General features: G+C 36.9%; 1 protein-coding gene across 1 annotated transcript in view; it reads right to left on the bottom strand.

Annotated features, from left to right (window-relative positions):
- The window catches only part of PRKD1 (protein kinase D1), a 313,425-nt gene that overhangs the window by 50,898 nt on the left and 234,962 nt on the right, over nucleotides 1–27,565 (bottom strand). The window contains exons 5-12 of the mRNA XM_057722272.1: nucleotides 15,103–15,313; nucleotides 14,887–14,964; nucleotides 12,881–13,085; nucleotides 8,970–9,093; nucleotides 7,332–7,409; nucleotides 5,778–6,057; nucleotides 4,650–4,702; nucleotides 2,454–2,526 (exon numbers count right to left, since the gene is read on the bottom strand). Of these exons, the coding sequence (XP_057578255.1) occupies nucleotides 2,454–2,526; nucleotides 4,650–4,702; nucleotides 5,778–6,057; nucleotides 7,332–7,409; nucleotides 8,970–9,093; nucleotides 12,881–13,085; nucleotides 14,887–14,964; nucleotides 15,103–15,313 (1,102 nt within the window). The remainder of the gene's footprint in view (nucleotides 1–2,453; nucleotides 2,527–4,649; nucleotides 4,703–5,777; nucleotides 6,058–7,331; nucleotides 7,410–8,969; nucleotides 9,094–12,880; nucleotides 13,086–14,886; nucleotides 14,965–15,102; nucleotides 15,314–27,565) is intronic.

Below are 27,565 nucleotides of genomic sequence, written 5' to 3'. Positions count from 1 at the left end.
CGGAATTTATGAAAAACATTTTGGAATTATAAAAATGCTTTACTGAATAAATTAACATTTCTGATGAGCATTGACTTATATCCATAAAAATTTCATTTCTCAGCTCCATTATTCCAGGTCATATATGCACTATAAAATTAGCCACAATTTAGAACACAAAAGCTATTAAAAGCTATTCATATGAACAGCCTGATATTTTCTTGTAAAATATATGTTTTAGAAACAGGACATTGAGCGACTTAATATAGAAAATATTCATACCGCTGGCAAAAGTACTCTCCTTAAGAAAGTATAATTTTAAAGTCCTGATAAACTAATGTATGTTATAAAGGAAAGAATAAAAGCCCTGGCTCTCTCCTTTATTAGCTTCATGATCTTGAGCAAACCACTTAAGTTTTCCGAGTTCCTCATTTTCAATGGTAGGGTTGTTGTGAGAATTAGATGTAATAAGACATGTACTGTAAGAGAGCCCAGATAACTATACACACTCAAAAAATATGAGCTATCACCATTATCGTCACCACTGTCCTCACCTGACAAGCCCTTTACATACATCACATCCCATTTAACTCTCACAGCAAGCCCTCTAGGGACTCACAGGGTACCCTCAAGCTCTTAACTTCTACACTGCTTGATTACGGGAGGTATACAATATAGTAATGCTAACTGAATTTGCAAATGAACCTAATCACTCATTTTTTTGGTCACATACAAACTAACGTGAAATTCCATTATTTTTACACTTGGTGTAAATCTAGTGTTCCTTCCCCCTACATCCCACTTTCACTACTGCTTCCAACTCCTTCCAGAAGGCTTTCCTTTACAACTGACGAAACTATTGTCTCGTTTTCACATTCTCGATTTCCTTCACATCACTTGTAAACTCTCTGACTCCCTGCAGTGTCTATTCCGATGCAGACTTTTATTGCAACTACTATCTTTAAGGTTGCGGCTTCTTCTGTCCCTATGGCACTTGACCTCTCTTCTGTGACTGTTCTTATCTGCCTCATCCCATGTGTCCAGCCGTAACTTTTTAGTCTTCCTTGGGGAGGCCTCCTCCTATGCCTGCTCTTTCACTGTTGGATGTTAACAAAGTATCTGGCACCTGCTGTTTCTCTAACCTCATTTCTTACCCGTTTCACCCCCCTGGTATACACAGTCATGTGTATTTACCATGCTTTATATACTATATTCATTTTTGCATGCAGTTATGACACTGCAGAACAATTTTTTTTAATTAATTAATTTATTTATTGGCTGCATTGGGTCTTTGTTGCCGTTCGCAGGCTTTCCCTAGTTGTGGTAAGTGGGGGCTACTCTTCACTGTGGTGTGTGGGGTTCTCACTGCGGTGTCTTCTCTTGTTGCTGGGCACAAGCTCTAGGCTAGTGGGCTTCAGTAGCTGTGGCATGTGGGCTCAGTAGTTGTGGTACACAGGCTTAGTCGCTCTGCAGCATGGGGGATCTTCCCGGACCAGGGATCGAACCAGTGTCCCCTGCATTGGCAGGCAGATTCTTAACCACTGCACCACCAGGGAAGGCCCTGCAGAACAATTTTCTGTGTAGTACTTGGTCTCCTCCATTACACTGTTATGCCCTAACCAAAAGCACAATGGTTGCTGACTTATTGATAGGTTTTCCATAAAAAATAATCATTTGTGCATTTTGTAAGAATCAAAATTACTTTTAAAATAGAGTAGAATTTAATTAGTTTTTAAATGAAAAGCAAATTATACTCTGATAAATAATATTGAGACATGATTATTTCAGAGCACCCCCCACTTCACCAAAAAAAGAGAATCTGTTACTGATTATATTAAGCAACTGAAAGTTATGATGTCATTTTATAGGGCAGGTAAAACATTGATATTAAATCTTTCTTAAAGACTTGAAAAATGTGATTGAACTGGCTAGAATCAAAAACAGCTGAAGTTTTAACTAAATTCATCAAATAGCTTGACAATAAGAAAAAGGTAAAAATTCAGTATTTTACTTCAAAAATGTAAAAAATGCAAACCTTAAGAAAATACATAACATTGTTAAAGATGTTAGAATTAAAGAATTTTTTTGTCTAGTTACATGAATGGATTTCTATAGCATTCTGATCAAATAGGCTAAGAGGAAAAGGAGTGTTTATGATTACAGCTGCCTTGTTTCTCAATATTTTGTCTAAATAAACCAATATTTAACCAGTATTGTGTACAGAATTTGTTGATATTTAAGCAAAAGTTTGTCGATATTTAGTAGTAGAGAAATTTCTCTTTTAAAACAGACATGTACTGAATTTCCATTTAGTGACTACCTCAAGAAAAATTTCTAAAAAGGTAAAACACAGAGAGACATACACACAAACATATCTACATAAAGGTCTTTATATTTTTCTTGGAGATATTATTTTTCTAAACAAAAATAGCTAAAACTTTAAATTAATAAAAATACTTAGCGAATTAACCTACCTCCATAAACAATTCCAAACTGCCCGGAACCCAGTACCTCATCAGGAAAAATCTGATAAACTGTGCTGATGTCCTATAGGTGCAAGTCCAGAGAAAGACAAACATGAAGTGGAATAAAACATTAGTCCTAATAAATTCTATAATTTTATTAATATATCACTAATACTGATAAATATTTTAAACATAAATAAAATTTAAATGCTAGATGAAATCTACAATATAACTCTAATATTAAAAACCCACTCCAATTTAATGTAACATTGTAATGTTTGAAAACAATTTTGCTCTTAAGCAGCAGAAACTTTCCAATGTTCAATTACATAGGTTTCATCAGAGAGCAAAAAGACTTAAAACTATGTCAGCTACATGCATAATGTCAGTATTCAAAAAGGGATTTGCTCATTGTGATGGTTATTCAGAAATTTCACATTAAATAATCATGGTTCCCAATCATATGTCTGTGTGAGTACTGATTCCAGCCATTTCATTCTTCATGGTTAAAATGGTGAGGCTGCTTCTTTATTAACCATCCACATCCAGATGAATTTAAACTAAAGGAAGAAGGGGCTGAATCACTGTGAGTGAGCCAGAGACACCACAAAAAGATGAAAATCCACGATGAAATTCTCATCTATGAGGTAACCAAACTCTTCCACTTTTTCTACTTCTGGAGATAAGAAGTCCAAATGTCTACTCTTTCCTCTTTGAAATAATAATTGCTAAGTAAAGCAGTCTGTTTTAGATGACTATGTTTAGTCTGTGATTTGATGACCACACTCATGAAAGCACAATGCAATACTTTTTTGACTTTCAGCATTCCTATGACATTCTATGGAATTTTCTGCCTATCCTCTACCCTTGTACTCTTTTTCTTCGCAAAAATAAAAGTCCTTTTATATCACATCCTACCCTCTGCATATTCTATACATTCCTATCCTTTTCCTTTGTCCTTTCCCCCAGAAAATAACTACAAGTTCTCTCTATCCTGGGATCCCTTCAGAGTATCCATGGTTTAGAGTTCAAGGTTGTCTGAAGACAAGAAATGAACTAATACTACTCCAGTATGCCGAGTCCAAACTACTACTCCATCTTTCTCTAACAGCTCAATGGCCACCCAGAATTTTCAGCCAAACAGGGTGGAAGAACCCCACAGGAATCTAGAATTTCCCAGGAGGCTTATAGGTAGATCAGTATTTCCCAAAGTCTTCTCTGGCTAAGCAAGAACAACAGGAACCTTCAGGTCTTTAGAAATCTATCCCATGATTGACAGAACAAGACTACGTCTATTCTTCATTATGAAGTTTCCCTAATTCTCTCAATCACACTTGGTTTTCAGCTTACTTTATGCCAGTTTAGCAAAGGTTGCAAAGCTATGCTAGCGATGAATCGAGTTTCATGGAGTTTACTCTTTAAAAAATAAACTCAGCTCAGTGTAAGGCTACAAACTTTTTCCTTTTGGTCATAGGCATAGCAGTCAAAGTAAAGGGAAAGATCTGAGTCAAAGGATGAGGTAGGAAAAGGCTTATCACTTTTGGGCTACTTGCCACAGTGACAAAGTATAACAAAAAAAGCAAACATATGACAGAGTGTAAATTATTTCATAATATGTCTTATCTACAATTTTCAAAAACTGAGCTGAAAGGATGGAGTTACGTGCACAGTTGACTAGGACGCTAGAATGTGGACCCATAAAATCTGATTCATGCAGCTTTCTGAGGTCTCCTTGATAAGTACAAGTGATTGGAAGAGTATTTGCAACTCCTTGTCGTGAGACAGCACTCCTGGGTAGCAATCAAGGAGTGGGAATAAGGACATATTTAAGCTATTCATGCGACTCAAATAATTTATTTCATTTCATCTGGTATTACATAACATCAACCATTTAAAATTCTAGTACTAAGATGGACAAACATGTGAAAAATCAGGCACTGCATTATAATTGGTTACCCGAGATGAAAAATAGGTATTTAACGCTTCACACTACAGAACAGATTATAGAAAATCACTAAAAGAACTGATACAATGTAATGTTTCTAAAATTTTATAGAAGAAAAACATTCAAAGGGAACCTATTTTATTTTCTAGAAAACACTAAAAAATTGAAATGTTAGATCAATAAAAAAATATTTTACGATGCTCCTATTTTCAAATAAAGGATCACAGTACCACGTTTTATATTAGTAGGTATACACTCACCACATTTTCTTGAATCTGGCAATTTGATACCGAAATACTCACAGAAATATCTCCTGGAAATACATGTTAAAAATACACAAAAGAAGTAAGAGAGATACTAGCAAAACAAGTAAATACATGCTTATTAATCAAGCTGCAGGGCTGTTTTAAAATCATAATAATTAGACATTTCTAGGAAAACGTCTACTAACATATTTCTTTCCTTTTACAGTTACGGATTTACTCTGTACTTAGCTTTGAAAAATAATAATATTTTGTCAGTTTAGAGTTAGGAGTCATGAAGACTTGGGTTCAGACACTGGTTTGCCATTTTGTAACTCTGGCACAAGCTGAGGCAACTTAATGTCTCTAGGTTTGATTTCCTCACCTGTAAAACAGGCAAATCATCAACATCCACCTACTGGGGTTATTTTAGGCATTAAAATAGAGACCTCACATAAAATGCTTAGCACCCAAATAGGTATAATTAATATTAACATGTATATATTAATATCCTTTTAATAGGTACATTGGTTGTAGAGAGCAATTAAAAAGTTGTGATAGGTCATCAGATAACACACTGTGATGTGAAAACAGAGGGCTTTTTCCCACAGGCTTCATTATCAACAGTCCTTATAAGATTTTAAGTTGCATTGTAAACAGATATTCCTCTAAAATATTTTTTAAAAATTCATCCTTAATACTGATCCTGATTGCATTTTGGTCAATTGTATCTCATTCTACAATGAACTTTTTCCTGGGATAAAATGATCAAGCGTTTCTAAGTACTCTGCACGCTACGCATCCTGCACAGGGGAGCACATTAGGTGGATTTTGAGGACACCTGCTAACTCACACTTGCACATGGCCAGACTGGCATTCCAGGTCAAGCTCAAGCTCATGAGGTTACTTCTTCTTTTAGGGCCAATAGCCCTAGGTTTCTGCTATGGCCTAATATATTGGGTGGACGTGCATTTGTTCAAAATTTTAGCACAAAATGAAAAGTAAAATAGGATAATTGAATGAATGAAATACCTTAGTATGTGTAGCAGCTTTTATTTGGAGACTATGTTCTCCAATAAAATAAATCGCCCCCAAAGAGGCTCTCTTAGCCTGTTCTACAGATAGTCAGAAAATTGGCAGACTCACTGTGCACGTTCGTTCCTGGCCCCACGGAGGAACCCTTGGGAATGACGGGCATGAGGGCATGCTGGATGGCCAACTCCCACATCCTGGCCACATCTGCGCCAACGCCGCTGGTGAGCACACTGCTATTTGGTGGTGGGCTGGAGGGATTGACCACATTTTCTCCCACATAATACACGACATTTGCTGTAGTGATCTCAAAACAGTGAGGATTGGCCCCGCTAGGAATTAAAGCTGAAGGTTTTGCTGGTTCCAGAGATAAAATTTCTGATAATGGAATTTCCTGTGGAAGAAAGTGTGTGCTAAATGTAGTTTATCAAAACTATGTAAACTTCCAAATAAAATTCATGCCAGGGACATGTGAGAAATGACATTACAATCAGCCATCGTTTATATAAAATGGTTTTATAAGACAGAATATTAGTAAGAAAAATACAAAAATACCTTTACTAGGGGCAAATTTATCATCTCCTTTCTACAGAAAATTCAAGGGACTTTTTTCCTATGTTTATGCGGTAAGAATAAGTATGAATAAGAATAATATTTTGAACCTACATCAAAACCTAAGACTTAGCGTATAAATGATAAGTTTTATAACTGTGAGGTAAAATCATGACCCTTTTGAAATGCATTTGGGTATGCACAGCTGTTTTTAAATTTCCACTATTCTTTAAAAGGCACTGAAAATGAGTCATATAATTTGATTCCATAGATATTAATATAATAATATAGCCACATGAATAGTTTTAGTGAGGAAAACCACAGAGGGAGGTTTTAAAAGCAGTTGCTTTTAAGACAACTTTGCTATTAAAAAAATTAATCACCACATTGTCTTCCAGGAGGTATGGAGTGACTAAGAAATAATAACTTTTAAAACAAATTTTTAATGTAAAAGTTAACGAGGTTTCCTTTTCCTGTTAGATCTGTGTAAAGGCGCCATGGAGAACGACACCACTATGGCTGAGCCTGCATTGATCTTGAAGGAGCCACGATATACTGTGTTCAGCATGAATTTCTTTGGGAAGAGTGTTTTACTGGGTGACACGTTATGTGACATCTGTATTATTTCCTATAGGGAGACAGAATGAAAATAGCTGCCAATTTTTTTTTTTCTAGAGGAAAGTGCTCCTTATGAGTATTGGCAATACATGGAGAAATCATGCAATGTTTCTTAACCCCCTGTGACATACTACAAGGCCACAGATGCAAAATAAAACAAAGAAAGTTGGACAGAATAGATTTCAGGAATTTACTTTTCGCTAATCTTCCATGACCTTGAATTTTCTAGTTAAATTACACATCTCTGCTAGAATAGTCAAGCTTCCGCTCCCCCCAGCCCCTGCCCCACCATCGCATGGGGCCAGAAGCATTCCACAGGAATATTTGAAATTTACAGATGACTAACATGGGGTCACAACCTGATTTCCCCCAAATGTGTAAACTACAGAGAACAAGAGTCATGTGTGTCGGATGTATGTTGTATTTCTGACACTCTGTGTTCCCATGAGAAAGCAAGAGGGGGCATGAAACTTTAGTCAAGGAAAGAGCCACCCTTACCTTGTAGTACCTGCTTCCTGTGTCATTTTGAAAGAGGGTAATACACTTGCTATCCAATCTCCAGTAGTGCCGTTTCCGCTGAAACAGAAGTTGGATTCAGTATCTTTTAAAAACTTAAAAAATATCTAAGATAGATAAAAATCAAAACACATTCCCACTGGGGACATAAGATTTGATGGTGGAAAGTGCAAGGGCTTTGGACCAGGAAGACTAGCACTCAATTTCAAGGTCACTCTAGAATGTGACTATTCAGCAAATGTGTGGTGAGTTTCTGTATCTACATCAGAGAGTTATGAATAATAAAGCAGATGAGGTATTAGCACCCAGAGCAGTACCTGGCACTTAGTGCATGTACAGTATATAGAAAACACCATTTTAAAATTTATTTGATGGCTTGAAGAGCTAAAGGTGGATTTTTAGCTGTAATAAAATAAAAAGGCTTAACAGGAGATATAATATTTATATATTCTTACTCTTTGAGAACATAAGGCATGCTATGCTGAGCCAGCCAGGTATATGGCTTCCATTAGAGATGGAAGAACTCTGAATGTTACAGAAGATCTAAAGAATGATGTGTGGGATGGCAAGGTTGACTCCATGGCATCAACTTAACAATGTCAGGGGAGTGCATCAATACGCGATCTTCTCTTAAGCTCTCTGCAGCTTAAGAGATCTAAACGTCTGTGATTTGGTGATCAGGTCCTTGTGTGTCTGTATGTGTGTAATCTGTTTCTTCTTTTTAGACCAAAATGTCCTAACACTATTCTTGGTCTCTTCCACAACCTATCTTAGACCAGCCAAATACACTAAACATGCTTCAAATACTTTACCATGTCTACGAAGGACTGGATGGTATTCAGTTGAGTTCTACATTAAGTCGTGTAAATCTCTCTCCAGAAGAGAAGGCTGAGATTATAGCTAGAGCAATGCGGTTATAGGTGTCCATTATTCTAAAGAAATGATAGGAATCCTGTATCTAGGAGGTGATGAGGAAACCACTACCAACAGCTGAGAAAGAAGCTCATCACTAAATGTCAATTTAGTTTAACTGAAACATTCGTCAATTTTCTTCTCTCTTACACACACGTACAACCTCGTTCATCAACTATTAGGAAAATAAGAAGTAGTGAACAACTCAGACTGTATTAAAAAATTTAAATGTGCTTTTATCTAATAAAATACAGGATTATTGTATTTCTAAATAGGTCAGTTTTTAAGTGAACACCTAAGGATTTGAGAAGTATATAACAGTCGCCATTGTTTCTTCTCTCCCTAAAATGCAGTGCTTTAAAAAAAAATCTGAATCACAGAGGAGTGCTCTGAAAGCACAGCCTGTCGTTTTCATGGCTGCTATAAAATGACAGGTAGACATTCAAGTTGTTTGGAAATCATCTCAAGTAATGGAGGGAAAAGATTTTGTTTCCCTGAGATTGCTGTCTACACTTTTTTTCTAACTCAGCTGTTTGCTCAACTACATGGGACACTGAGAGACCGTGAACATGCTCCCCCAATCCTGCATCCTGCCTGCACTGACGTTTGCTCCTGGTAACCAGACCTCTCACAGTCGTGACCGGGCATCAGCAGCTCCTCCAATTAAAGACTGCACGACCAGAGAAAACCGCTTGCTGTGGATCTTACCAGCGTGTCCTTGCTGGTGTAGTGGACCATCCATCCTTCTTTCATCACCGTGCTGCTTTTCCTCTTCGTGTGTTTGACAGACTGCACTACTCTCATGAGTGGGATATTGTTGCTTGTTGATGGACTTGAAAAGTCAAAACGTTTTAGGAAAGAAATGTTTTTAGATACAGATCTTCTTTTCCTGCATCAAACCTTATTTTCAGCTATTTCAAAGTGAAAGTCAAAAAAAAAAAAAAAATCACACCCCATTTTAGTGAAAGGTATTGTCAGAGTACCATAGTTGAGAATCTGGATTGCTCTCAAGAGCGACAGGTGCTTTATATGTGCACCTTAACAATCCCGAGGGATTGATAATAAGCACCTTGGTGCTTCTCAGGCTGAACTACAGGGTGCTCAGTTTGGGGGTAAACATTGGGTAGATTACCATTTAGTGTACCAAGGCCACAGTATTCAGAATCACACATGAACGCTTATTTGCTTACTACATCTTACAGCCACAATATCAGTCATTTGGAGATAATATCAGTTACTGTGAATTTCAGTCTCTGGATAATTTCACAAAAATTAGAATCTGCTGTTGAAACTGTCTTTTAAACAACTACTGCTCATGGAATTATGCCCATCCTTCATCTCTTTCTTTCTCTTTCTTTTCTGTCTCCGTGTTTTCCTCTCTCCTTTACTGCCCCCAAACGCATGCCCCCTACCTGACACCAATCTTTTGATACTAAAGAAATATACACCTTCGAAAGACAGTGGGGTCACAAGACTAATATTTTCCAGTATTTTAAAGATATTTCTCATGCTATTAAATGGAATAAAATCCAATTATTTTATTGCTCTCCTCTCATGAACAATTTCAGTTAGTCAATGAATATGGCATTCGTACAATGGACATAAAAGTTTGAATACACTTTATAACATAAATCAGAGGTTTGGAAACTATTTTTGTAAACAGCCAGGTAATAATAATTTCAGGCTTTGCAGAATACTTGACTTTGTCATTTTGCAAAAGCAGCCATAGCTGTGAACCGGCATGGCTGTGTTCCAATACAACTGTATTACAAAACAGGCAGCAGCCTGATTTGGCCACTAATAAAAAACTGGGGATCATCTACAAATCCAAAAGCACAGATAATTAGATCACAAATATGAAACTCCACACACTTCTGAAATAAAGTCAAGAACAGTAAGGTCCAGACAGAGGTGATATTTGTAATATGGGCCAGCTATAAAATAGATGGTGTCTGCTGAGGTTGATCCCTTATCTCCATATTTGCACATGATGAGCTTTGAATAAATATTAACTTAGTAGTAAATTTGTGGTTTGCAAATACGTGTAACCTTCACATGCAAAAGAAAATGGGTCAAAGAATGAGGCAATCCCAGGAAAGGATGCAAACTATAACTCTCCAAGGGAATCTCGACCTCCTAACTCCAAATTTAGGAGTATTCTCTACAGTATATAGCTCATTTATAAATAAATTATAGGTATACCTCGGAGATACTGCAGGTTTGGTTCTAGACCACAGAGATAAAGCAAATATGGCAAGTCACAAATTTTGGGGTTTCCTGGTATATATATAAGTTATGTTTACACTATTCTGTAGTCTATGAAGTGTGCAATTGCACTATGCCTAAGAAAACAATGTATGTACCTTAATTAAAAATTAGTTTGTTGCTAAAAATGCTAACATCATCTTAGCCTTCAGGGGAAATGTGATTTTTCTTTGCTGGTGGAGAGTCTTGCCTTACTGTTGATGGCTGTGGACTGATGGAGATGGCTAAAGGCTGGTGAGACTGTGGAAATTTCTTAAAACAGGACAACAATAAAGTCTGCTGCTTCGACTGACTATTTCTTTCACAAATGACTTCTTTGTAGAAAGCAATGCTGTTTTATAGCATTTTACCCACAGAACTTCTTTCAAAATTGGAGTCAATCCTCCCAAACCCTGCCACTGCTTTATCAACTAAATGTACGTAATATCCTAAATCCTTTTCTTGTCATTTCAACAAACTTCATAGCATCTTCATCAGGAGTAGATTCCATCTCAAGAAACCACTTCCTCTTCTCAACCCTTAAAGTTTTATCATGATACTGCAGTCATATCTTCAGGCTCCACTTCTAATTCTAGTTCTCATGCTATTTCCACCATATTAGTGGTTACTTCCTCCACTGAAGTTTTGAACCACTCAAAGTCATCCGTAGGTATGGAAACAACTTCTTCCAAACTCCTGTTAATGTTGATATTTTCACCTCTTCCCATTAATAATGAACGTTCTTAATGACATCTAGAATGGTAAATCCTTTCCAGGAGGTTTTCAGTTGGCTTTGCCCAGATTCAGTGATAACCTTACAAAATGTATCTCTTAAATAGAGACTAGAAAGTTGAAATTACTCCTTGATCTATGGGCTCCAAAATGGATGCTATGTGAGCAGGCATGAAAACAACATGAATCTCATCGTCCATCTCCGTCACAGCTCTTGGGTGACCAGGTACATTGTCAGTGAGCAGTAGGATTTTGAAAGGAATCTTTATTCTGAGCAAAAAGTCTCAACAGTGGACTTAAAATATTCAGTAAACTATGTTGTAAACAGAGGTGCTGCCATCCAGGCTTTGTCGTTCCATTTATAGGGCATAAGCAGACTGGTTTTGGCATAATTCTTAATGGCCCTAAGATTTGCAAAATGGTAAATGAACACTGGCTTCAACTTAGAAGTTACCAGCTGCAGAGTCAGCCTGTCCTTTGAAGCTTTGAAGCCAGGCGTCGTCTTCTCTCTAGCTGCGAAAGTCCTAGATGGCATTGTCCTCCAATATAAGGCTGTTTTGTCTATGTTGAAAATGTCATGTTTAGTGCAGTCATCCTCATAATCTTAACTAGATCTTTTGGTAGCTTGCTGCAGCTTCTACATCAGTACTTGATGCTTGCCCCTGTCTTTCTATGTTACGGAGATGGCTTCTTTCCTTAAACCCTGTGAACCAGTTTCTACTAGCTTCAAACTCTTCTCCTGCAACTTCCTCACCTTTCTCGGTTTTTGTAGAATTGAAAAGAATTAGGGACCTTGGTCTGGATTAGGTTTTGCCTTAAGGGAATGTTGTGGCTGGTTTGACCTTCTATCAAGACTACTGAAACTTTTTTCCATCAGCAATAATGTTGTTTTGCTTTCTTATTATTCATGTGTTTACTGAAGTAGCACTTTTAATTGTATCAAGAACTTTTACTATGCATTGACAACTTGGCTGACTGTTGAGCTCAGGAGGCCTAGCTTTTGGCGCATCTCAGCTTCCGACATGCTTTCCTCACTAATCTTACTCATTTCTAGCTTTTGATTTAAAGTGAGAGACGTATGACTTTCTTTCACTAGAACACTGAGAGGCCAGTGTAGGGTTATTAACTGGCATAATTTCAATATTGTTGTATCTCAGGGAATGGGGAGGCCTGAGGAAATGGAGAGAGACAGGAGAACGGCTGGTTGGTGGGACAGTCGGAACACACGCAGCATTTAGTGAGTGAGTATACTGCATTACACTGGCAAGGTTTGTGGTGCCCCCAAACAATTACAACAGTAACCTCAAAGACTGCTAAACACAGATCACCCTAACAAATATAATAATAATGAACAAGTTTGAAATTTTGTAAGAATGACTAAAATGTGACAGAGAGACACAAAGTGAGCAAATGCTGTTGGAAAAACGGCACTGATAGACATGCGCTACCCAAAGCTGCCGCAAACCTTCAGTTTGTAAACACACGGAATATCTGCGAAGTGCAATAACGCAAGCAAACGAGGCATGCCTGTAAACTCACACTTTAAGTTTCTTCTATAACAGATAAAAAGATCAAGGAGCTTCAAAAAGTAAATACCACTGGAGGCTCCCCTGTCTGACCAAGGATGGAATTGCAGCCCTCACCTGATGGTTCTGTTGGAGTCCTCGTGGTCCGGGTCTGGATCCTGCATTTCCCCACTGTCGTTCTGGCACTCTGCCATCACCATCTCAGCATCCTGGACCATTGCCTCTTCCATGTCATCCATGAGTGCACTGTTTCTTTCACTGTCATTGTCATCGCTCCCTTCTTCCATGACTACATCAGACTCTGCCCCAGGGCTAAGCAAATCTAAAACATTGTTTTGCACCCATGAAGATAAGCCTGGAATCCTGGAGCCAGGACTTAAGAGAAAGTTAGGCAATTCTAAAACAAATCAATTGGAAGTCCCCAAAATATCGTTCTGTGAAGGACTGTTCTTTTCTTTCGCCTTCCTTTTAAATTTTAGTTCTAAGTACCTGAATATATGAGAGGACGAATGTATAATTTTACCAGCAGATGCTTTGTCTTTTGTGCCCCTAAGCCAAAAAGCACGAAAAGTCATAGGAAGCCTTGGAAGGAAGCCAAGGGTGAGACAGAAACTAAGTGCTAGGAAGCAAAGTGATACCAGGCATCAGTGAAGAGGAAACTAATCTTATTTCAGTAGCACAGCACTGGTGGGAAAAATAAATATGTGAGAGGATGTGGAAAACTTTGACATGCAAGAACACTCAAGGTCACTGATTCTTGATATTCCAGTAACTTTTAAAATCATGGATTCCAATACATTAAATTGGTCACATAAACCTAAGATATTTGATATTTGAAGTAATAGTGAATCCTGTCTTTATATAGTTGATGGTAATGTAGTAAATTATAATTACTAATTACTGCAAAGTACTTACTTTAAAATTAGAAAATAGATTGATCAGAGACCCTGGCCTGCCAAGCTTGAAAAATGCACATTTTTCCAGATTTTTCCGACTGTATGGAAAAATGCAATTTCAAATTAATCAACATAACATAAACTACGCTGTATCCCCTTGGTTCTAGTTATCAAGCACACATTGACATTTCCTGGGCTTGAACAAAATCAATACCATATGCCACAGAAAGTGGGAAGATTGCCAAGCTTTTGATTTTGGCAGCTAATTCATCCATCTCAAAGCCAGAAACTACTAAGGGCATGTTTTCCTAGAGAGCTTTCTCTTCTTCTTCTACAGAAGAAAGTTGGAGAACACAGATAACCACTTGTTCCTCAGGACTTTAGCAACAGAAATAATCTGTTTCTCCGGTCTTTTATCATCGGTTTTCTTCCCCGAGGAATCAGCAAACTGATAACAGCCTGAAAGTATAACACAGTCTACTATCTATGGAAAAAGTCAGCCGGGATACTAAGTCAAATATTTGATCAGAATCCACTAGGAATTCTACCAGGGAAGAAAATGAGAGGTGTTCCTTTAGGACACAGCATTTTTCTGACGATTTCTTCAATCCTAATTTATGCAATTCCAGTTTTCCCAAAGGAATATTCCCCAATATAGAAAAGGATATGTCAATTTTAATTGTCTGAATTAAAGTTCCTTTCATTATTATCAAAGATGCAGGTTAACAAGCACATTCATAATGAGAGTAGTAACTGGGTGGAGGAAGAAAGTAGGTAACTATTTCCTGGTGGGTCAATTTCTGTGATTCTTCCCTTCCTTGACAGACAGGAAGAAAAGTTAACTTCTGTCTCAATGCCTGTAATGAAAAGGATGGAGGAAGGGACTGATAGGTATAACTTGTAGGCATTCCAACAATTTCTACACTTCTGAATACACGAGGATAGGTGTAGAAAACAAGAGAGCGGGGGAAGAAATCCTGGATATCCAAGTTCTCAGTACTAGGTTCACCATGTAAAAATCAAGAAAATCTATGGTCTTTATCATAATGCAATGATGTGTTGCTTTTCTACGGTAAAGCAGGACAGAGGCCATAATTTACTTTGGGCTGGGTCACAAGTACCTGCATGGAAAAAATTAAAAGTAAAAAAATCCCGCTATGTCCTAACTGACACATGCCTTAAGAGGGAAAAAAAAAGCATAGACGTGACAGCTGACCTTTTACCTACCTCCGTTAATGGTCACTTCGCCAAGGCAGTTGTTGGGTACTTTGGATGCACAACGTTTATGACAGTTGAATCTGCAATCTAATCACAATCATTTTAAAAGAAAACCAATCAAAACCAAGCATTCACCAGAGGAGGTGTGGGAAAAACAGTAATTTCAGACAGGTGAGGATAAAACTCTGGCTGGTGACAAATACTTGGTGGCAAGGTCATCCTTACCTTTGCACTGCAGGCCCTGCCTGAAGAGCCCCTTGAGAAGCTTCTTGCAGTACTGGCAGACCGTTGGCCGGGTGTAAGAGTGGATGACGAACGTGTGCGGCACTTTAACTTTGCTCAGCAAGATCTTGTCAAGCTGGATGGGTCGTCCAATGTACGACTGGGAATTCGACCTCTTCTCTCGACCAATGAATGACTCCGATGGTGACTTCTGCTACATGTTAGAAAAACAATAAAGGACAGTAAGATGTAAGAGACTATCTGATTTACATATTTATGTATATTTATTTTTACTTTTATCTATTTTATGGTCCAACAAAAGGTCTCACATATTTATTACTGAGCCAAAGCACTAGTGCAGAAACACTGACACAAGGAGAAAAATCATTTTCCCAATAAAACACATCCAGTTGTTCAGACAGTAGTGATGCTCTCAGAGTGATATGGTAAGATGTGAGTGACTTTGACACAGCATAATACATTTATGTATTTTTAAATGGCCTTTTTTTTACTATTGTATTTAGTGCTTTGATCCTTAAGAGTGTAAGAGGAATAAACTGAAACTATATTTCTGTTCATTAATGTAATTTATTTCCCCTTAATTTCTTATTTGAGTTACTTTGTTTTTATAGAATGAAAAGAAAAATGAAAAGAACTGGAGATAAGACTATTTGAACCTGATTTCTAGGACTTTCAAATAATTTTCAGCTTTTCAATTTCATTAGTTTTAACACAGAGATACAAAGTTGAAAGCGAACCAAAAAATGGTTCTTAATCCCACTGTATATATTACTTCACTGATATTTTCTAAAGTTTTACAAGTAGAAAATGCAAGCAGTTCAAGAAGATAAAAAATGAAAAGTAAATTCCCCCAGACTGTCCAATATAGTACTTCATCTAACAGGACCTATAGTTTCTTTGGATTCCCTCCAAGAAAAAAATAAATATAATTTAAAATTACTCCTCAACCATACAAAAGTGAAGGGTTAAAACTATATTATCATTTATATAACTGAAAAACATAGTGACTGGATTATATTAAGATACGCAAATATTAACGTTTTGGTTACAATTATATCTCTGTGCACTCCTGTCTCTCATTTTGTAATTAATCAGCTCAGTACATAGATTAAAAAAAAAAAGAATTAAAATTAACTGTGTTTCCAATGTTTTTGAACAATTTTATGATATCTCTTGATATCATGGAAATGTTCTTGGGAGTCATCAGGAAAAAGAATCATTGGAATAAAAGAACTGAATTACTTGTTAATAGTTACTATAATTATATATCTCATTTATTAAGCTCTTAACTTAGTATTAACTCTTAATATTCACTGTGTTAGGCCCCATACAAGACAGGCCTTGTTATCTATAGTTGAGGCACCTAAGCTCTTAAAATTTAAATATACTCTTTTAGGTCAAAAATTAGTAAACAGTTGAGCCAAAATCTGAACCTACATTTGTCTGCTTCTAGAGCCCTTGTATTATCACGTTACTCAGTTAATTTCTAATTTGAAATAATTACTGATCAGATAAGAAACAAATCACATTTACATATAATTTCCATCCCTTTCAATGTCTATCTGCACTGATAGGTAATACCATTTATTACCAAACGGGAAATTTTTGATTTGCAGATTTACCAGCTGCAACAAAAAGAAATTTGAGATGAAGTTCTACTTAGGGATGTCATGTCTACAGTTACATGTATAATTTCAATTCCATAAAATAAAACTATAAAGCATAATCATTCTGGAAGGGCTCAGCTCTTGCAGAGACATCTAGGGCGCTTTTAAAGACGAGTCAAAGGTTTGCCAAACCAGAACCATATATATATTGAATAAATATCTTCAATGGAATTGAATTTTACTGGAAAAAAATTAAATTTCATAGGGTTAGGTCCCTGTTTGAACTATATCCAATGGGCCAGATTTAAGTATACACTAAAATGAAAAGTGATATTTTTCCATAGTTGGAAAGTTTCAACACTCAGAATAAAAGCTGACGTGATGTCACACTTTCTCAGCAGACTTTAAAAATGCTATCAGATTTGGAAAATCATATGAAAAGTTGACCAAATCATCTTTCAGTTATTTTCCTTAACTTCAGAGATCTAATTCTAGGCTGTGTTAACAAAACCAGTCTGATGTAGGACTACTCATATGCCATGGGACAAAATCACTTAGAAGAACAAGAGGCAATCTGATAAAACTGAATGTTTTCTCTTCATCCAACATGGTAACACTCACATAAACACTGCCATAAACTACAAGAACCAGAATTATTCTTGAGAAGTCATTTCATTTATTACCTTCAAGGCAGGATTACATAAGGAATTTTAAAACATTACATGACTTTAGGGAAAAAAAATAGGGTGTTACTTTGCGGCCCAGAGTCTGTGCTACACAGGTATTCAGGCAATAATGAGATTCACACAGCCACATGTGTCCTTGGCGCAGAATAACAACTCACAAACTGCATAATTTATAGTGTCAAAACTTAAGACTTTAATAGCATTTAAGATACAGTAGCAATTAAAGATTTTAACAGCATTAATAATGTGTCCTCTTGTCACTTATGACATTTAAAATTGAAATCAACTAGCAACACAACCAGAAATACTTATCATTCCCTTTTCTTATAGTTCCAAACATAATCAATCATTTTCAATGTGGCCTCTATTTCTAAGTGAAAAAGTAAAGTTTTACAATCTTGAGATGGGTTGCATGCATGTGGGAACTGATTTATTGCTGGAAGGAGATTGAATTGTTTAATTTTACTAGATAAACACTTTGGGAAAGGGAAGTTTAGTCTACAGAACTGTATTCTATGTTTCTGAGAGTTTACACATACACATTTGCACATGCTTTTCCTTGTCATGTAGCAAATCTAAGATCTAAGACAAAAAGAGAAGACTGAGTCACTATCTGATGACTTTGTAAATGCTTATCGAGACTGACATATCTATCCATTCTTCAAAGTGTGAAAAAAAGCTTTTATTTATATATAACAGATTGTAAAACAAACAGAAAAATAAGATCCTATGAAATAAGGCCATTGACCTGTAATATAAATTTATATTTGTAATATCTATTTATATACCACTGTTTATATAAATGTTTAAAAACATCATTGCTGGAATCCTGCCAAAAATCCCTTCTAATAATATGAAAGCAAACCAAACGCTTCTAAGGATTTTCAGAATCAGTGATACATTTTGATTAATAATTCATATTCCATTGCTATTTTAAGAAAGTTACTAGTTGTTATTTCAATTTTTATGTGAAGGTTTATTTGAAGGTTTATACGCCAGAAATCCACAATTACAGTAGATTTTGTTTGATACATCAATTTACAGAGTAGGCAAAAATTTAGAAATTAGTAGTTTTAAAAGAAAGAGGGGGTGGTTCAAAAAATCTCATTGATCTAAATTCAGCTAGCTTGGACTTTAAGATAATTTCGATATGAAAATAGACTTAGTAATTCAAAGGGTAAAGCTGACAACTAACAGGCTTTCATGGATGTCATACATTATTGCAAAGTAAAGAGATATGGAGATACGGTATCACTGAACTTCATTAACTTATTTCCTTTTATTTTTTACTTGTTTATTTATATACTTAATTATAATGTGTACAGTTCTTTACAGTTTTAAATAAGATCTTTCTTTAATTCTGGTAAAGAGGAAACTCTCCCTTACCCATCAACACTAGTTTTACTAGGTCAACTAAATGGTGTTTAAATTAATTTTCACTGCTACTTGCTGTTCTAGTTTGGCACTGAGTATTTGGTGAACCTGGACAATCTGCAGAATGAGTGGGTTTTTTTTGTTGGTCTGTTTTTTTGTTTTTCGGTTTTTTACTGGAGTAGGGGGGAAAGTGGAAATGTTTTGGAAAGGCAACAGCAACATTTTGTTTCATTCTGCTTCATTATTATTTGCAGAGAAAAAACTGGCTCAAAACACTGAACAGATATAAAATTCCCATCTCTATAATCATGGTAAGCACAGGCAGGAGGATATGCTTCTAAAATTTTACAGTTTTATATTAGCCATTGGTCCTATGAATTTTCTTTTCCTGAGAGGAGTGTGGAAAAAATTATAGGTATGGAACTTTTGTGATAACTGACATCACTGTACAATATGATATTGGGATGGATTGATATAAATGATCTGATTTGACAAATTACAGATGATGAAAAGTATAAAGATCTCTTTTTTGATCTCCCTGTTAGAGGTACCACATCATTGACGGGAGAGACTACGAGAACAGAAAAATGATGAAAGCTGAATTTTAAAGCCAGGATTAAGTATTAAATAAAGATTACAGATATTAAATTTTTTTTTAAAGCTGTGGTTTCCTGAAGTGTCTGTAACATCCTCATGCTAACAGTATTTCATTTGAAATGACTGCCAAAGTTAAAACTATATGCACTGAACACCTACTTACAGAGACAATGCATCTTGCTTTTCTAGAGACTGAATTTGTTTTTTAACCTAGTATATTAAATTGATGACTCAGCGAGTTTGGAACCATCCCAGGAAATGACTGCTTAGATTACATTATGGAAACTCCAACTGCCAGCACATCTTTTAACATTCAACAGGACTCTGAAACAATTTCCCAACAAGGTATATATTCCACTTCACAGTTCAAAATGAATTCTCTTTATTACTAAAGCTAGAAAACAGGGGGAAAGTTGCTTTTACTTGTGGTTTCTTGTTGTCATTTATGTAAAAATCAAACATAAGATTTCCTGAGAGACAAAAGTCACTGTACAAAAAACAAGATTCAAATGAAAACTTCTCCAGTATTAAAATATTTGTGTTTATTATTAACTAAAATCCATTTCACAGGCCCATAATGGGGACTGGCTTTGGGGTGACATAAACTCCCCTTGAGTCAAAGAGAAATAGAAAAGTAGAGAACACTTTAGTGTACATGTTGACATCTCTTTTTGGACTTCTCATTTTGGGGACTCTTTTTGTGCTTAATCATCACACAATAAGCTCCTAAGGGAAGTACTGCATCTTAATCACATTTGTCCTCTGTTAATGGAAAGAAGTGCCTGGTACATGATAAATAATAAGCATTGCTTGAACTAAACAAAAACGAATGTTTTCAAGAAATAAATGCATGCAAATAATGGAGGAGACATTTCAAGAGAGATGTTCAAAACACAGGCTAACATAAGCTTTTAAAAAAATTTAGTATTATATGCATTGTAACACTGACACACTTGCTCTATAGGGTTTCAATTTTAAGAGAGTACACTTGGCTAAGGAATGTTTCCCACTGGAATTTTCTCTGTACTTGTCTGCCTACTGCTCATCCCTACTTGGCATATCCAACATGCATACAAAATCTGCCAGAACCCTTTTGCTCTGAAAGAAGACAAGTGGCAAAATCAAACATCAATACATTCCTGTAGGCTGCTAATATCAATGGGTGTCAGGGATGCAATAGAGAATGGTGGAGACTACGTTACATTGGAGAGGACAGGCTCAGTTTAAAAGGGATGGCCATGGCTCAAACACAACTAATTGCTGCACGTGAGTATAAAAGCCCTATGTTTCCAGACTTCTTAGTTTTGCAAAAGAAGCAGAAAATCTAGTTGCTTTACCAAAGAACTCTATTTGTAAACATTAGCAACTGAAAAAATTCTGAAACATTGTGCCAGTCAACTGATTTGGGGCATAAATGTGGTCACAGGGAGTCTGAGACCTCTGAACTAGATAATGACATACAACACTATCATCTTTGTATGTACCAGATTCTTTTCATAGCACTTTACATTCATCAACTTATTTAAACCTCATGACCACCAGGTTTCTTCTCTTACAGATCAGGAAACTGAATCATAGAGAGATTACATCCTTTGCCCAAGATCACACAGAGTATAAGAAGCAGAGCTATGAACTCAAGTAGTCTTGTTTGACATGATAGTAATGATTCCTCTCTTTTTAGTCTCTCCCAGTTCTCACATCCCGTTTTCATGTTAATATAAAAATAGAAAGCACTTTCTTTCCTTCACTGAAGTCATGAAGGAAGAGTTCACAGGAAATGAGAATAATGAAGTAATAGTATGTTCTACATGCCAAATTGCAATGTGAAAATACTGTGAACCCCTTAACCTTGACCTACAGAAGAGCCTTTCAAGCAGCATGTCTGTGTTCAGAGGACAGCGTCTGAGTCATGCATGTTTTCTAGAACATGACGATTAGCAGAACACACAGCTTCTATGCGTAAGTATCACTCAGTGGCCTGCCTACTTTCCTATTCAGGTGCTGTTCTGCTTAAAAGACATCAGCACACCTGTGTGGAAAAGAGCCAACCAAACATTAATCTTTTATTCTAGAAGTTTTAAAACCTAGCATTTTTTGATTATCAAAGAACTGTGCAGAATAGCACCTCATGACAGTTTGCTCCTACTGCCATCAAGACGGAGCTACCTAATTTAGCAAGTGTTTCCTGGGACAAATCCTACCTGACGGCACACGTCAGATGCTACAGGACATACAAAGATCGGTAAATAAATCTCTGTGCCCAATGAGTTTACTATCCAGTTGAATTCTGGACACATGATAACTGTTACTGTCAACAATGTGTGCTCTTCCCTTCTATAGGCATACAGGGTTCTGTCTTATTCTTCAGATTCCAGGTCACATATCACCTTTTCCAGGAGGCCTCCAGATCACCTCACTTCCTGCCCACATGCCCGCCACTCTGTGTTACTCTCTCGCACATCATCCTGTCCCCTCTAGAGCCATTACTGCAGAGCACAACTGTCTTATTTACCTATTTATTAGTTTTTAACTGTCTCCCTTCAGTAGAATATAAGTTCCATGTGAGGGGGATCTTGACATTTTTCTTCCTCACTGTATCACCAACTTCTGGAATACCACCTCACACAGAATAAGTGCCCATATGTACGAAGGTTCGAAGAAAAGATAAACCACTTCCATGGTGGAGATGAAAGGTCATTCAGAATAGGAGTTCCCTGAAGAAGACGCACTAGGTGTGGATCCTGAAGTGTCTTGCCACGCAATGACTATGTTGGCTACCATTAGCAGTTAAAATTCTGTTTAGGACAACTGAGTCCTCCTAATCTTTGAACTGCCTAGAGGTTTCTTTTATGGGCTCTGAAACCTGTTTATCCCACTTGGAAATGATTATCTCACCCCTCCCACAGTCGCTGCTAGTAAAACAAGGCTGTGAATCTTAGTCTGAGGCTATTTTATGAAGCAAAAGGAAACAATCGACTTCTGTCAACAACACTCAGACGAGTATTTCACCTCAGACACGGGGAGCCTGGGATTTTCCAGCACAGAGCAGTTCCTGGGCAACAGACAAGTCTGAAGACCTCTGGGAAATGGGGTTCGCACAGGAACACCCATGTTGCTATGCCCTGTAATCCGCTGAGTAGAGGGTAGAGTGCTTGGCGAGTTTTAAACTTTTCAGTGTTGTTCTGTTACAATTCTGATTCTACAAGCCCTGAACTACCTGCCAAGTGTGCCAGACAAATGAGTTTGGCTCCTCAGTTGGATACCCTATATATACAGCATAAATAAAATCTAATCAACACCTTTTCATAACCGTCAAAGGACTGCTACAGAGCAGAAATTTTAAAAAGTGTGCCCCCTGCTTAGTGGTGACAGATGCTGTTTTACAGTGGAGAATCCATTTTTAATGTCTGCAGCAATTTGTGAAAACTTTCACAGTAATAACATTTAATCTCTTATTAAAAATACAAGGTGATCTGGATTTGCTGAATGCTAAAGCAGTCTTCAAAGTTACATTAACTTTTATATTGCCTCACTCTATTTAAGTAAACAGAAATGAAGGATAAAAGAACCTTACTATTTTCTTAAGCAATCCACCCTTTCCAGGGAAAGCACTAGACCTGTTGGAGAATTGTTACAAATTACATGCACTGTTCTTTCAAAATGCCAGTTACTGACATCCTACAAATCTGTCGGTTCCTGGAGGAAAGGGAAGACGTAATACAAGTAAGATGACCTCTCCTCATACTTGAAGGCAATGCAACCTAATGCCACACACTATATATTCATAAAATAAAAAAGGAGCATTTCTACTGAGGAAGAAAATAACTCTGCATGTCAACAAGTTGAGAGCTTCGACTGTCAGACTTGATCTACATATAGAAAGTGAACTGGAAGGTAAGCAGATCATGTGGAAAATTCAAGAAGAGTGGTTTTAGGGACACATATTCTCATAGGATCTGACCTGACTGAACTGACAGGGGCCCAGCCTCAGTTTATGAGCTCACTAGAAAGCCGAAAGACATAATCTGGAAAGAGACCGTCCCGTCGATCACTGCCACGGAGACACCAGGGAGAAGCTGGAAAAGCATGACATAAACACAGTGCAAAGCTGAAAAGGTTAGAGCCTCTCCCTTCGAAAATGGCCCACAAGGGTAACTACAGCATTTTATAGAATCCTAGCCTGTAACAGTCAATGATGAATATGCAGCTTATGTGCACATGCATGTGCACATGTGCTTCTGAAACAATATGGCAGAACCAAAGACTAGATTTTTAATGCAACTTAAAATAGAGAGAGAAAGAGATGAGACTTTTTTCTTTACCTACCAGAAAAAAAGCTGACTTTAAAAAATTTATTTATTTATTTATTTATTTGGCTGCGCTGGGTCTTCGTTGCCATGTGCAGGATCTTTAGTTGCAGCATGCATGAGGGTTCTAGTTCTCTGACCAGGAATTGAACCCAGGCCCCCTGCATTGGGAGCATGGAGTCTTAACCACTGTGTCACCAGAGAAGTCCTGAAGCTGACTTTTAAAAGTACAGGGGGATTTCCCTGGTGGTGCCGTGGTTAAGAACCTACCTGCCAATGCAGGAGACATGGGTTCGATCCCTGATCCGGGAAGATTCCACATGCCGTGCAGCAACTAAGCCCACGTGCCACAATTACTGAGCCTGCACTCTAGAGTCTGTGAGCCACAACTACTGAGCCCACGTGCTGCAACTACTGAAGCCCACACGCCTAGAGCCCGTGCTCCACAACAAGAGAAGCCACTGCACTGGGAAGCCCACACACCTCAATGAACAGTAGCCCCCGCTTGCTGCAACTAGAGAAAGCCTGTGCACAGCAACAAAGACCCCACACAGCTGAAAATAAAAATAAATAAATAGATAAATAGTACAGGGAAGCACTAACTCAATGAAATTCTATCAGTCGGTATACACAGCTCCAGAGAAACAGACACTTCCAAAAATTGGGATATTTGGGAAAAGGTCCATTTGTTCATAACTTCTGGATACTGTTTCATCTTGCATCTCACTGTATTTATTATCAAAACTGCAATACAGTCACTCTTCTTGAGAAGCGAGAGAGGAATTCATCTGACCAGATAGAACCAACCTAATGATTAGAACCAGGTCTACTTGACCAAGTAAAATAATGTACCTAAATATTTCTGAACACGCTGATAAACATTTTAGAAGCTGAATTATTTCTCAAGTTTCTAGAAGTTTAATTTATAGTACCACTTCCAATCTTCCACTCTCCTCACTCCTCCTCATTATTATTTCTCCTACACAAAACTTTTTATTCTTTTTTGTCTGGGTGAGAACATTCATGAGGATCCACAAGCTCTCCAAGGGAAAATGGGCAACCTTTTTTCATACTCAGTTAGAAGCTCAGTAGTCACAACTGGTGAGAATTTAAGGAGAAAAGATTTAAATTTGGCAGGCCCTGCATGACACTAAATGGACACAGATCGACACTAAGCAAAGGGCTGTTATTGGTAACAGGGTGGTGCGTAAGGGGCTGTTTTGGATCTCAAAGCAGAGAGCGATGTTTTGTGTCTTATGGCACGGCTTGTGGAGTGTTAGAGAGGCCAAGGTGCCTCTCCGATGTGAGTGCAGGCCTTTCAGGGCCTTCACTAAAGATCCGTTTGTTCCAAAGACCTGTAGGTTTGCAAACGTGGACAAGCGGTATATGATGTGTTCTTCCCCAGTGGAGTTCATGAAGAACTCTCCAGCTGTGTTCACATGTAGAATTACACAACTGGAAGTCTATGTTCAGAGCATGAACAATAATGTACATATGGTAAGCCTGACACATTGAATGAAATCAGGCAACAGCTGATAAACAGCACATCAAAGAAGGCCTCACACTCTTAATTTTGCTAATGGGCTCCTTCCTGACAAACCCACCACTGAACATACTCTTCTGCCTCTCAGGAGGTGGAGAAGTGCTGGTTAAAGAATTCTTGGATGTCTTTTCCTCACTGGAAGTATACACTGCCCGGGTTTGAATATGGAGAATGAGTTTATACAATCATCACAAGAAATCTCACAATATCTGGCTAATGTACTACATGGATGTCATGGTGCATATTTAAATGGAAAAACGATTTCTTAATTCAGATGAATCACCAGGATTCCTGGAACTCCAGAATACCAGCGTAACAATTAAAGTCTCTACCTCTAGATAGAGTTTTGTTACTTTGGAAAATATCCTGGAAAATATTTTTTTGGCCAGAAATTTCATCATAGTTTCATTCAGGATTAAAAGTAATTTCTTCCCCTATTATTCACTCGTTTGAAAAGAATCTACCTTAACTATTAAAAAGCATTTAGGGATCATATCCAATTACAGATAGATAATGCAATGCTGGTATTCTCTTGTCTTTAACTATTAACGAACAGAAACAGTAACTGAATGAGTCATTTTGGGGGGAGATGTTCTAGCAAAGTATGTAGCCAAAAGTTCCTTTTAGTACAATGCTTGTCTTAATTAAATGCCAGTAAACTTTATAAAAATAATAGCAGTGTATGGCAAAGTATCATTTAGAAAATATGCACCCTCGCAAAGAAAGTTAAACTGAATATTGTCCAAATTTTATAAAAACTAAACAATGTGAAAGGTAAACAGTCAAACACAGGGAAAGCTTTGGGAATAGGCAACTTATTTCCTAATAATTATCTGTAAGACAGTCTGAATGTTAAGAATTACCAAAAAGACTAGTCTAGAAGCATTTAATTTCAACCCCCCAAAAATAAATTCTCTCTAGAGATTCTTAATTTTAAGGCTATAATAGTAAATACTTCCTTAAAGACCTTTAAAAACATTTAAAATAATTTCAGTAAAGTTCTTAAATTTTAAAAAAATTCCATAAGGCCTACCTAACTTAAAAAAATATTGTGTCATTATTTGTATCCTATCATTACAAAGGACGCCAGTGTCTTAAATTCTGCTTCATTTTCTACCTTGACTTCAGCTCATTTATGTCAAGAAAAGACTATTCTCTTGAATCACTCGAAAGGAATATTATATTTAATCTGCCTACAATGATTTATTTTCAATAGTATTCCATGTACAGTAAGATAATGAATGAAAATAAATTTTCTCTGTATTAAAATATCAGTATGAAAAAAAGCTGTCAAAAACACACATAAAACTGAAAATATACTTCCATCACAGATTAACAGAGGGTTACTCTCATAATATATATTCTAAGCAACCAATAAGCAACTCAATAGAAAAAGAGGCAATTCACCACAGGTGAAAGACAAATGGTCAATAAATATATGAAAAGCTGTTTCTCTTCTCCAGCAAAGAAATGATATTTAGGAACAGAAATTATTTTACCTATCAAATCAGTAGGGGGAAAACCTTTTAAAATACTGATAAAATCAATTGCTGGGAAGAGTATGAGGAAATGGAAACTGTCACACACTGCAGTCAGTGAAGTCATAAATTTAAACTTTTACATCCTTTTGAAGAACTAGTTGGCAAAAAAAAAAAAAGTATCTGTTCTTTAGTCTACTTGGCTTTTAAGGATATAACCTACTGGATTCATTCAATAAATATTTAAAAAAAGGAACCAATCTATCAATAGGAGAGATTAAGTAAATTAATATAGATCATTGCAGTGTAATACCAGAAAGCTTTTACAAAAACATAGTTATTTGTTCGTATATTGTCCATTCCTGCAAGTCCATGAGGGCTTGATCTACACTTGTATACTTCTGCATCCTCGAGTTACAAACCTGAAACATGCTGAACGTGGAGCCATGACCAGGCTTCTTGAACAATTCTGCAACTCACAAACTGTCACTAGAATACCCCTCTGAAATACTGGTCAAATTTTATGAATCATTATCTTCCAAGACATTATAAAGAAAAGAAGAAAAGTTTGTTACCTTTCCGACAAACCAGCTATAAACAACTTTAAGAACAATAGGTTATGCAGAAAACGCATCCTATTTCCCTCAGGAGTTATCCCGTGAAGTCCTGGCTGCCTTTAAGTTGTACAATTTACACGGAAAAGCAAACTACTCTTCAGTCCTCTTTTATACAATCAGCTCCAATTTCAGTGTAGGAGAGGGAAGTGGAAAATGCTTCCCGTCCTTGTTTGGCTTTATTCCCAAAGGATAATTTGAAGGGAAAGATACTAGTCCATATTTAAAATTATGTCTGG

Source organism: Hippopotamus amphibius, chromosome 2 (assembly GCF_030028045.1).
Source record: "Hippopotamus amphibius kiboko isolate mHipAmp2 chromosome 2, mHipAmp2.hap2, whole genome shotgun sequence".
NCBI classification, from domain to species: Eukaryota; Metazoa; Chordata; class Mammalia; order Artiodactyla; family Hippopotamidae; genus Hippopotamus; species Hippopotamus amphibius.
This window is presented reverse-complemented; position numbering and strand designations above follow the sequence as displayed.